At 38.0% G+C, this 13,269-nt stretch overlaps 1 protein-coding gene across 1 annotated transcript in view; it reads right to left on the bottom strand.

Annotated features, from left to right (window-relative positions):
- Positions 1 to 13,269, bottom strand: part of MYO3B (myosin IIIB) — a 193,728-nt gene that overhangs the window by 142,358 nt on the left and 38,101 nt on the right. The window contains exon 9 of the mRNA XM_084265139.1: positions 8,417 to 8,562. Coding sequence (XP_084121265.1) covers positions 8,417 to 8,562 — 146 coding nt within the window. The remainder of the gene's footprint in view (positions 1 to 8,416; positions 8,563 to 13,269) is intronic.

The raw sequence follows: 13,269 nt of genomic DNA, 5'->3' as shown, positions 1-13,269 counted from the left end.
TACAGCATATTTAGGGACCTAAAGAATTTTGAAAATCTACTCATATTTGACTTGTTCAAGATTATATGAGAAGTCTTTGTCCTGCTGAAAAACTTGCAGTGCTCTTCCCAATCCTCAGTCACAGACTTGTATTCTTTTCCACCTACAGATAAACCCTATCCTTGAGTTGCTTTACTATTCATATACCAATGAAGGAGGATCCTGAGGACCTTGCATTTCTGATCCTTAGTTATTTCCACAGGATTCTTAGATGTAATGTGTCACCTTACATCTTAAGTATTTGGGATTTTCCAAAAAAATACAATCACAAAACAGTGAAAGTCCAGTGTTTCAGACAATAAAATAACATGTGAAAGTCAAATTATTCCTAAGTCAAGTATACATAGCTTTTATGGATATCATGATGCCCTATAACCATAGTCAGAATCTGGTCTTTTGAAGTATTTTAGTCACATTGCTGCAACCTCAGTTCACATTAAGAAATAAACAATGCTGTGCTCTGAAACTTGTATACCTGCTGTCAAATTATTCATCGTAAGATTATATTAAGCATGTTCCCTTAATTACTTTAACCACTTAATTTTAAAGAACTACAATTCTATTAATTCTTTTGACTTTTGTTCCACAAAAACAATCAACTCTAATCTTCACTGTCCAACAACACAAACTTGTATTACTTTACTGTTCCAAGCAACAGCAGAGAAAGTGTATATTACATGACATATCAGTATCACACCAGTACCAACGTAGATGGCAGAATTACAAAAAAAATTGCTAAAGCCAGCTACAATATGAAGGGCTGAGTTAGAAAATGTTGATATTTAAATGTTACCTCTAAAAAATAATGTTCCTGCAATGGTTCTTACCTATTCAGGTAGATGAAGCCACCTGTAGTACACCAGGTGCTCCAGATATAACAAAGCAAAATGAAGGAGCAACTACCTGTGGCTCCTCTACCTCGCCCACGGTCACACTTCTGTTCAAGTGAAACAGGAGTATTCCTTTCCTTGACATGACAATACCTTAAAAATGACAATAACTGAATACTTTTAAAAAACTTCTTCAGAGATCACTACCAATATTAAAGGTGAAGCCCATATTTCCACTGAAAGCACAAAGATAATTACACTGCCTATCTGCAAACTGCCACAAAGCTAAATCTGTGATTGGGTAGGAGATGGGGACACCAGGTTTGGTTCTACTAGAGCCAGGTCAGCTCCTGAAGCAGTCAAGCATCACTAATTTCAAACTAATAAGCACTCCCAAGAGCTTTAGGTCTCAACACAGGTGAAGAACTACACTATTCAATGAGTCCTCACAAGCTCAACTCCACCCCACTGCTGTCTACTTAACATGAATTAATGAAGCACAGTAATTTTTAATGAAATTTCATTTAATTTTAACTTTTCATGGGTGAGAAAATGAAATAACCATTTCTTATCACCAATGAATTTTAAAACAGGTGCCTTCTACTGCTTTCAGAAGAGCACCACTTGACTGATACAGACATGAGAGAATTCTGCTAGTGTCAGCTGTCAGTGTAACATGGAAAATTGCTCTTCATTTGTCATCTCCCTGTAAACAGGATTGTAAAGAGAGAGGTCCTGAAAAACAGGATCTTCGCAACATGATCTGAAATCCTCACTTGACACTTGTATAGACACCACACTTTCCAGACTATAACGTGCAATCTTTGCCACACTATTTTTGATAGGCATCGCTTTTCAAAATTTCACATCACTACTTCCTTAAGAGATAGCTCAGATATGATATAACATTTACCACAAGATAACATCATCTGAAAAATTTATGGACCAATTTCACTTAAAAAAAGCTCAGGTGTAATGGTACTTGTGAATCTCTTACTTTGTAATATTTTGCCAAAACAGACACACCTAAGTAGTAGCAGCAGATGGAAGAGGTTAAAAGTATCAACTCCCAAATTACCAGCTTTGCTAGGCCACCTTCCCTTCATAATTTAGACCCTTCTGTTGGAGATTTGAAAATATATTCTAGACAGATGACATGTTAACAGAATCATTTCATGGTTCAGTGTCTTCGCAGTATGATTTATCTCTATCTCTAGGCACTGGAGGTCCCTTTTCAGGAGATTTATGAGTTAGATCCAAGAATTCATTTCCATGAGGGAGAATGTGTGCATCATTGCAAAACAGAACATTAACATTTGCTGTAAGAAAATGCTTCCTTCTCATTAGCAGCTTTAAGAATAAGTCTCATGCATGTGGTATCACAACTGTTTCCATGACACTGCATACTGACATAATAAAATGTTCATGAATGAAAGAGGTTTTTAAAATTCACATTAGTCCATGAACTTGTATTCCCTTCTCTTCCAAAATATATATAATAATATATATAAAATATGAGGCTTTGGCAGGGGGGTTGGACTCGATGATCTCCTGAGGTCCCTTCCAACCCCTACAATTCTGTGATAATAGATACATAAGGTGCAGAAGGCTAGGGCCCAATGAATCAGCTGACTTAAAATTTAAATGGCATTTTCTTATTCACTCTATTTTTGCTATCAGGTATTTGCTGCAGACATTATCTTGTCTGTAGGACAAGAAAAGTGTTTAACTACTGGGAGATGCTTAAGCATCTGTCCCACAGCTCATATTATCAAAAATATGAAGTTAGTATTTACACACTTTTAGAACAGAGTTTGCAAAACTGCTCAGCACCCAGCATCTCCCACTGTAAAACACCAGTCAGGTTTTCAGGGGAGTGCAGCACAGTGGGATCATCTATTTTTCATGCCTGACTTGAGACACTTGGTGAATTCTGCGAGTTCACCTGTCCTCTGGATATCAGCTATATTGTTGTGATAAATTCAACCTATAATCACATTTTATATCACTTGACTTAATGAAAGGAAACCTTTTTACTGTTCTTTTCAGAGACTTGGAGCTGTAAGACTTCTAGATGTAAGAAACAGTGTTAGTGTGTCTGATTCAGGACAAGGATCAACAATGTCAGTTCACCAGTGCACATATGTCACCCACTTCACATTGCAGGGAGTTTGTAGTTACAGTTTAAAACACTAAAAATGGAGGACAGGGAACAACATGTCTGTTCACAGCCTTTCAACAAATGCTATTTATCTAACAGAAGTATTTACGGGCCTTTCGCCAGAATCTTTGCAATAAAATCCTTACCTTGAACAAAATGGGGTAAGAGAACTGCAAATAAAAAAGGGTAAGTCATGTTCTCTATTTAGAACGGCACAGTAATCAAACAGAACAGTTGCTGCTCATGTTAAGGAGATGGCAAGATGGAGGAGACTAAAAGACAGGCAGAGACACATGATTGAGGCCTTATCTACAATGTCCTGTTAAGAACTATCTTCAAACAAAACATTTTCAGCAGTCAGGATCTTAAACAGGGACAAAAATATCTGAGTCTTTTTCCAGCAATTCTGAAAGGCCAGGGAGGTAAAAACTATAAAACAAAACTGGTCACAAAACCACAGAGCTAAGAACTCAGAGCACTAATGGAGAGTGAAAAAATCAAACATCTTTGTGCCACCCAGGTTTTCCATAGGCTGAACTTCTCCCTTATGGTCTGGCTTCTAGTCTTATTTGACAGGTCACAGAACTGTCACTACAAGTTCTGTCATTTCTCCAGTATCCTGGTTTTGGCTAGGATAGAGTTAATTCTCTTTATAGGTGTAACATGTTTGGGAGTTAGGATGAGAGCAGTGCTGATAACACTGGGATGTTTTTAGTTGTTGCCAAGCAGCCAAGGTCTATTCAGTTGTTCATATCGCCCTGCTAATGAGAAGGTGGGGGGCACCCAGGAAGTTGGGAGAGGACACAGCTGGGACAGGTGACCCAAACTGGCCAAGGAGGGTATTCCATACCAATTATGTCATGCTCAGCATAAAGGGGGGGCTGGTGTGAGGAGGAGCGGACAGCTCCAGGACATGCAGTTTTTGGGGACAGTCCAGCTTTGGGACAGCTCTGAGCTGTATGGTCTGAGTTGTGTGATTTGATGAGAAACTGCATTGTGTATCACCCGTTTCATACATTTTTGCTCTAAAAGTCCTATTACTGCTATTTCTCTCTCTGCTGTCCCAGTAAATGGTCCTTATCCCAACCCACGAGGTTTGCCTTTTTTTTCTTTTCCCCTTTTTCTCCCCAGAGCAAGCAGCTGCAGGGTGCTCAGCTCCCACTGGGAGCAGAACCATGGTATTCCAGAAACACTAGCCTGCACAAAGAAGTATGACTGAGGAAATCCTAATTTCAAGTCTTCCAATGAGACTCAGAAGGAATATTTAGGGCAACTGGAATGTTTTAACACAATATATGTTGTTTTCTGTTAATGTCCTCCAAAGAGGAGAATGTAGAATATTTCAAACAGAAACGATGAAGACAGATCTGGATTAGTTGGGCAAAAGGGGCCTTGTCTTCAAGCAATGCCATATGACTCAAATATCATGGGGTCCCATGATGTATCCACAGACATGCTCCTTTGCAGACCTCTGAGCCATTCAACCTGAAGCTTAGTTCATCCCTGGTTCAAATTAGACAATTCAGATGTTGACCTGTATTAGTTGGAAATGGTAAATTTAGCAGAAATCTTAAGTTTGGGAATAAAGCTTACTGGAGCTTCCTGGGGACTGGAATTTTGACTGTGCTTTGCTGAATATTTAAATTTTCTAAAGCAGTGTCACTCAGACCTTCTCTTTCATGGTTATAGGCTGCTATATATAAAGTATATAGAAGAGTCCATTCTTACCTACTAGAAGAAAAATTAGGCTTTGTAACAAGTACCATCTGAACTGAATAGCTTATTTGCTTCTTGTTTAAACAACATAAATAGTGAAAGATGTTTGGCTACTATTAGCCTTTCCCATACTCCTGCTTAAATTAGCACATGAAAACAGCAAAAGCTTAGTCCTTCACTCGAGTTCTCCACAAGAAGATAAAAGCTCTTGGCGTAGCTGCTGTGACCACTACTACAAATTCATTCATTCAATGGTTGATTCAAACACTATAAAGTCAAAGTAAAGACTCACTGATTTCAATTACATTCATTTAAGAGTAAGTCTAGCTCCACATCTCACTAAGTTGAAACTCAATGCCAAGGCTAATGGCCCAATTACTGTCTGTCTCTAGAAAAAAGTCAACGAATAAACTGACATAGAAACATTTACTTTATTCCCACTTGGGAATGAAAGAATTCTGTGGAAACACAAATTTCTGGACTTAGCTTTGGTAATTTCACTATTACTAACATTTTAAGGTTCATTCATGAGAACAGAGTATTCAGTGCTTGAGAATAAAATTTCAAAATTATTGCAGAGTTTTCTGCTAACATAAAGAAATCAGCAGCACACAAAACAGAGAAGTCTAGAAGTATAACCAGAAAGATATGGATCAACTGTAGTCAAGAACGTAAGGGAACAAGGAAATATTTCCTGATAACATTCCACCCAAGGGATGTCTAAGCATCATTTACTGTGAATAGCAATTTCACCTCTTTTCCAAACTAAAGTAACACCAGTCCAATCAGCAAAAACTGTCCTGGGACAACACATACAGAACTCACATATATGCAGTAAATAAACAGCCGGGTACATTTATTGCTTGTTATTTGCAGCTGCTTTTTACACTTCCCGATAAAGTGAAGGTGGACTGTAGGGTATCACAGTCACACCATAAGTGTGCAACACTTTGGTGTCATATGGTATTAGTCCCTTTAACAATAACCAAAACCTGATTTACCAGTTTCACAGCAAACCACAGGAAACCACAACTGTAAGAGAAGCTGTTACCAACAAATTAAATTATGCATGTGTCTGTTGAAAATCAGAGTATGGGTACATACACAGGACTGGATTTACACAAGGTCATATTGCTTCCCAACCCAGGTCTTAAAACTACCTCCATCCCCAAAGCGTTGGCCTTGGTATCCAGTTCCATTGCACCCCAATATTCATGTGGCTTGAACGGCCAATTACAGCTGTGAGATAATTTCAGAACCTGCTAACTTCCTGCTAGTAGCTATTTTCCAGGTGAAAGTAAAACCTAGCTGAATGAGTTCTTTCTACACATATCCCTCAGGAGCAATAAGCTCCAGAATTCACTTGACAGCAGTGCTGTCACCATCTGAGAACTAAAGGCAGTCAGCTGAGTGAGCCCTTCCTCCATTTTACCAGATGTGGAGAATTACATCCTGATTTAAACGATGGGTGGAGAGGACAGAAAGCTCAGGCAGGCAGCCTCCTGCTGAAAGCCAGAGGTGGCAGGCCTAAGTGATTAGCACCTCTCAGCTGAAACAAGAATTTGAACCACATGAACATGCTGCCTCTTATTCACTCCAAGCTAATCTAAGCTGTTTGACTACAGGCATCAGCAGAGCCATTTTAAGGCATGAAGATCCCCGTGGACAGTACGAATGCCTCTGGAGATGTGACAAATGCTAGTCTCAGTTAAGAAAATTTTGAGTCCAGGGTGTAACTGTAGTCTCACTGAGCCAAAAACAGGGCTGAGAACTTTGGCTCAAATGCACCACGGATGCAGAGGAAGTCTTGTGCAAGAAACTGAGAAAAAAAAAGAAAAAAAAAAAACCAAAATCAAGGAAAAAAAAAGTTCCTTTTCTTTTGATTGGATCTTACAATGATGTTAAGTCATTTGTGGGGCAGGGAGCAGGAAAGAGAATTCTTCCAGTAAAACAGAGCTACCTTGTAGGCTTCTTGGCTCCTAGATGTTTTAGTAGCTGAGAATTTGTATTGGATAAATTCATAGACGATACCAACTGCCCCAAAATAATCAAATGGCTCAACGTCTGCATTTAGAGCTTCCGACACAGATACTACCATGCAAGCAGAAAGTATAAAGATGTCAGATCCCTAAGCTCAGAGGAACAGTCTCAGAAGGTGAGCTGCAATGCTTCTATAGATCACTGCTTGAGCACTCAATAGCCAGTGCTTGGAAGAACCACTTTCAACCCAAAGAAAACCTAAAGGTGTGGTTGGAAGTACTGTGAAAAAAGTGTGAATTGCAACAGGAACTGCACTAAGATTACTTCTGAAATGTCAAACTCCCATAAGAAAGACATGCACCTTTTGGTAGTATTTACTATCCCTCTGAATTGACCTCAAAAAATACCAGGAGAGAAGCTCTATCTCCTATACCTCAGGCCCTTATGCCATCCAGAACTCTAATACAAATGCACACTTATCAGGAGCAGTGTTCTAGCTCAAAAAATGCAAAGCAGAGGGTGCCCTATACTATGCACCTTCCTATTGCTTGCTGTTACTTTTGGGATGACTTCTGTCCTTTTAAACTGTTTTGAGTGTTGATAAAATTTGTAGATGTTGCTTTAGTAGTCTGAAGTTTTTCTTACTGCCTTAATTGCCAGGACCTGTTTCACACTTCTGCAAAGGCAACAAGAGAAACTGCTGCTTCGTTATGAATAATTTTGGAAAGAGTGGTGGCTGTTCATGTCTGAGCTGGGTAGGAGATAACTGTATGACGCAGAACCAAGCACAACTGCATCTGCATATAAATAGACTTAATCAGAAATGGAAATTGCAATCAGAAGAAATTTTAAAAGCCTATGATAACTGTGCAGATAACAAAAGGTCAAACACTTGTATTGCTGAAGGTTTTAAATGGTTATCAGTCAGTGGCGATTATGAGCAAAATCTGGAAAAGACAAGTATAAGCCAGTCTAATCAATGATGGACACATTCTTTCTATATTTCTTCTATTATTATAAAACATTCTGTTGTTAAACTATTTTACACTGTCAATCTCAACTTATTCAGGAAGACTCAATGAAATGAAAACAAAACAAAGCCAAAAATATACAGCATGAAATAATACAGCTAATTTACATGAATGTATATAGAGGTAATTTCTATCCCTTTTCCATATCCATGTATGAAAATCCAAATCTTCACATTTTAACATCCTTGGGTAAGTGAAAATATAAATTATTACTACAGTTTGCTGAAGCTGCCAGACTGCTTCATAGTATTGTCAACACTGGGTAAAAAAAGCCTAAGACTCTAGGGGAATAACATTTCAAAATGTTATTCAACAGTTACAAATGTTGCCTTCTTCCTCTTTTGAAAGAAATGTTTTCATCAACAGCAGCTAAGGAAAGTACTTCTGAAGGTAAGTACTTAATATTGTATCATTTTATATCCTAAGACAAGACTAAAATAAATATGTAAGTTTTTATCATTTCAAGGCATTCTAAACATAAATTACTGCTGAAATTAGGCTGAAAGAAAAGATTCTTTAACATTACAGCTTTTTAATATCTTTTGCTATGAGAGATTCTTAGGATTTGAAGCACAAATATTTACCGAATGTTTCTTTCTCCTTTGACTAGATTGACTTGGAACAAACTAGTGAGTGAAGAGAGCCATCTAGTGCCATACCTTGGAATTTTAAAAAGGGTTTTCACCGGATGCATGTCAAATAAAGGAGGGTCTCCATCCCCCAGTTCAATAGCTGTTATTCCCAAGGACCATACGTCACATCGAGCATCATATGAGTAGTCATACTGTTGTTCACAAGCAATGACCTATCAGAAAAAAGTAGAGAAAATAGCGCTTTAACCTAATGTACAACTTACGCCACGCCAGTGTGACATGAACCACTTTCTGAGTCAAGTCTAAAATCCTATGTAGCTTTCAAACCCTTATCTTTGTCTATATATCTCAGTTAGGAAAAACCCCACAAAACTGTAACAGTGAATTTGACCTTCTCTTAGGTTTGTAAGAGAAGCGCTGGCACTCACCTACACTTTTTCCTCTATAAGGACATCACAATTGCTTCTAACTGCAGGCTGATGGCAAATCTTGCTATGTACCTCTGTCTTAGAAAGTTTAACAAGCTACGCTAAAATAATATGAGCATCCGACAGCTTTGCACTTATAACAGATGGGGGAAAGAAACCATACTGCAACTGCTGTTCCAAAAAACCAGAGTCTGAGCTTTTCACAGCTTCACAATGTACCTACCAAAGAGAAATGAATGTATAATACATCTTTGTATGTTTTCTGCTGGACAGCTAAACAGTTAACCCTGCCAGTAAATGTGGTACATGGCAGTAAAATGACCTGTGGCAAAATACAGGCACTCTAATCACGGTGAATTAAATACTATCAGATTGTCCTCCATTCTAATATTGAACTTGCAGTAATTCTTTCAGAAAGAAGTCCTGCATTCTCTTTGTTTATAAAATTTACAAAATTTTACAAAAATTTAGCCAGTGGACCATGCAGCCCAGTGTTTTATACAGTTAGCTTGATTTCACTGTATCAGCCTCACAGAAAATGCTCAAAATCAACGGCTCTTCTGACACCAAGTATGCAGCACGTATATGAATTTATCACTTTGGTTTGAAACAAGATTTTAATTTCTGTGGGATTTATTATTAGAATTTACCAATTTATATACTACTTAGAGAAACACAAAATGCCACTAATATTATTTTTTAAAGAAAGAATACAATCTGACAGCTTTTTCCTTAAGGAAAGTTGCATCAGCAGTTTGTTTTATATGTTGGCTAGCAGACAACATTCTACCTTGAAATCTGAAGTTCTCTCAGTCATAGTTTACAAGTTAAGTCCTTGGGAATGTCCCAGTCCTGTTTTACCTTGAAAATTATTGCAACACCCTGCAGAGCAAAAAATCTCTAAAAGCCAAACACAGAAAGGAAAAATGCCATTGACTTATCTTTTATTACGTTCCTGTCTCTATCGAGAACTCAGTGATACTTTTTTTTTTTGAAAACAGCTGTCCTTTCTGTTTGGAGTTCTGGAGCTGAGAGTGCCTCTCAGCACTGCTGATGCCTGCTTTGCCCAGTGGGGCTTGAAAAGAGACAGCCCAGAAGAAATGATCTGAAACTGAAGAAAATGCTACTTGCTTTCTCTGCCTTGTGCAAAGACATCATCACATCTGTATCTATTTTATATCCAGCAAAATCCTCCCCTACTTGTACAAACAAAAAAGAAGAGGTAGTTTGCTTTGCTGCAAACACTATGTTCTTGCCAAAGCTTCAGGGGGTGATGTAGTTACAAATTCTTAAGATTTGCCAGTAAACACCATGGGAATAAGTACTAAGTCTTATACTTCAGCATGGGCTGGTTATGCATACACAGTGGCCCAGGTTGCTAAGGAGACAGGCTGTCACCTTTCCTATTAGTAGCAATTTCCTCAGGATTTTATGCCCAGCCACACTGCCTTAGGATGGAAAGTGCATAAACGTCACACAGAGAAACAGACAATATGATGGTACTCGTCAACACTAATTGTGCTGAGGTCACACTGGGACAGGGTGAGGTGGGGGGAATTCACTGGTCTGGCAAAGACAGCGCATAAACGAATTACACTAACTGAAAGGAATTTAGAGAAACCAGTCATTAGGCACTCTGTGTGATTTGCCACTTCTACAGAAACACAAAACTTCAGAGATACACAAGATGATACACACCCTGACAAGAAAACATCATCTGTAATTCTACTTGTTCTTTGAATTTTAGCAAGCCTGTAAGTAGAGCACAGGTGGATTTAAAAGACAGAAAACAGGAAATACTGAGAACTAGCTGTTATTTTTTCAGTGGCCATACTGACTTGTGTGCAGAGAGGAAGCTATACCTATGTTAGGCTGAAAGAAAATACATAGCTGCGAGCACACACAATACCAATAACAGTACAGATATGCTACCTGGAGATGACTGCTACACAATTAGTGCTGATTTAGCTGACCCACCACAGAAAGACGTCTGCAGTTAAAAAGGTTGCTGCTCCTGAAGAAAGGTGGTGCTGTACTCAGCTGACGTAGCTAACTAAGCAGCTTATGAAGTGTGTGAGCACAATGCTGAAAAGCACTGCCTATGTAAAATGAATGTGGCACAAAATTGTTACCCTTGCTGCAAGGAGAACAAAATTGCTAGCTGTGCAAGTCAAATGAAATAAACCAACTGAACTTCTGTGCTGGCACTATGTATCCCAACTTAATATTCTATTTCCCATGTAGATAAATTAAATATTCTTCTAAGTCCTGCGCACCGAAAACAAAGAAAGTCTTTCATGACAGCATTATCAGCACTGGGGATACTGAATTATCCAGACCAAAGCGATTATCTATCTATCTATCTATCTATCTATCTATCTATCTATCTATCTATCTATCTATCTATCTATCTCTATTGCTCCCTCAATCCCCTCAAGAACATTCATGTAATTAAAAAGAGAGCAAATTTGTGATTGAAATTGGTTCCATATTAATTTTTTTAAAAATTTGAATTTCAGTTCCTTATTTATTATCATACAAATTTTTCCATGGTGTATCAGAAAATTATTATATTGTTAGAAATGTTACCAAAAAAGGAATGAATATTTTAAATAATTCTTATGAGCAACTATCACAATTAATGTTGATTCATTGGAAGTTAATTATATGTCAAGTAGTCGATTGTTTTTTAACAGCTGCAAGTAATCAATTTTTATTTTTAACTCATCCAAGTGAAATATTCCTGAGACCATTAGACTGCTCTGGCAGCAGTCAGCACTTCGAGGGAATCCTGATACCTTTCATTAGACCGAATGATACAGTGAGGAAAACCAGATAAATTTTCAAGCAAACAAATCTATTTTGCTTTATACCACAAAACTGTCACAGCCTCAATACTAATGTCATGGACACCTTCTGTTTCTGACCAACAGATTTACTCCTGAGCAGTAAGAAAACACACTCCACACAGATTTGTTTCTTTCACAAAGGAACTGTAAGCTCAGAAGCAATTCCATTCTCAGTGTAAGCACATTTCATGTAGGGATCTCAGTGCAGGACTGTGTTGTACTGAAATGATTTTCTCTACTGGTTTGGGGAGTTTTTTGGTTGGTTTTGAAGTCTTTAAACACCCTATATAGAAGTTTACACCCCCTCCACAGCTGCTGTTCAGGTTAGAACAAAACAGAAGCACCTGTAAACCTTCCACATCCCTTACCAAGATTATGGCCATGTTTTCAAGGTGACTGGCAAGGTACTGAGGTTGCATTCTGCCAGACCCACTCTGCAGGGAGAGCTCGGTGGTGCTATCCTGCTGTTTGCTCTGCCTGTCTCATGTGCCAACTTCTTGAAAAAAACCTCTGTATTCCAGTTCAGTTTTCTGAATTCCACTGTTTTCCTTCTGGACTTTAAGCAACTCAAGTGTAGCTCCTTACTACTTGTTACAAGCTTGTTAAAGCTTGGGTTTGAGAGCCACAAACAATTAAGAAAGTGTGGACGAAAAAAACCAGGGCACAAAGTGCCATTTCTTTTATTTCTTTATTCAATTCCCAAAGATCTGTATTCCCCAAAAGATAACTTGGCTTAAATCATGCCAGTTGACTCTTCGAAGGTGGCATCTCAGAGTCACAGTCATTTTAGTCCTATGTGGCCATTTAGAGAAATTCTATCCCACGTTCTACTTCCCCCACTTACCCCCTGCTCGGCCTTCCCACACTCACTCTGCAGCAGTTCCTCTCTGGCATGCTCATACCTATTTACCACATGTACCACAGGGCCACACTCAAACCCAGTGATGTGTTTCAAGATGACAGATAATACTCCCTCAAAATAATTTCTAACACACCGTGGCATCCCCCTACTTTAACCTCCTGAGAGCAGGGTTGCCAGTTTCAATCATATGCCAAGTAGGAAACTCCTTTGTACCCTAGACTTAATATACTATCATAAATACAGTAATGTTAAACAACGAGCAGTTGTTCAAATCACAATGTAGTAAAACCTACATTTTGAATTATTTAATGCTACCATTCTTTACCACATATTTATAATATTTATTATTTTCACTCACTAAAAATTTGGGATTTTCAAGTATTTCACTATTAATTAATCATGATGCCAGATAAACACAGATTTTGTATAAGCAGCAGAAGTTTTCTCTATTCCCACCTGTGAAGTTTCTTCCTAACGACAATCAGTTATTTTTTATAAATTATGTTTTCAATCTTATCTCATTTTCTGTAATTCATGAGGTAAATAAGATAATTCAGAAATCTACCTTATGATTAGCTCTAATAAAATAGTCATTATGCCTCCATGGAAGATGTTATAAAGAAATATTTTCAAAATTTTCTTTATTAGAGGAGGTACGTTGTTCCTCATCTGTCTTTATCACAAAATGCACATACTGCTTCACTGTACAACTTTTTTTAGATGGATTTCAGGCAGAAAAATAAGTGTATTTCTGAAATCTATATCGCATTTATATAAAGG

This window comes from Gallinula chloropus (genome assembly GCF_964237585.1).
Source record: "Gallinula chloropus genome assembly, chromosome: 5".
Lineage (NCBI taxonomy): Eukaryota > Metazoa > Chordata > Aves > Gruiformes > Rallidae > Gallinula > Gallinula chloropus.
The sequence above is the reverse complement of the archived record's forward strand: the minus strand, read 5'-3'. Positions and strand labels throughout refer to the sequence as shown.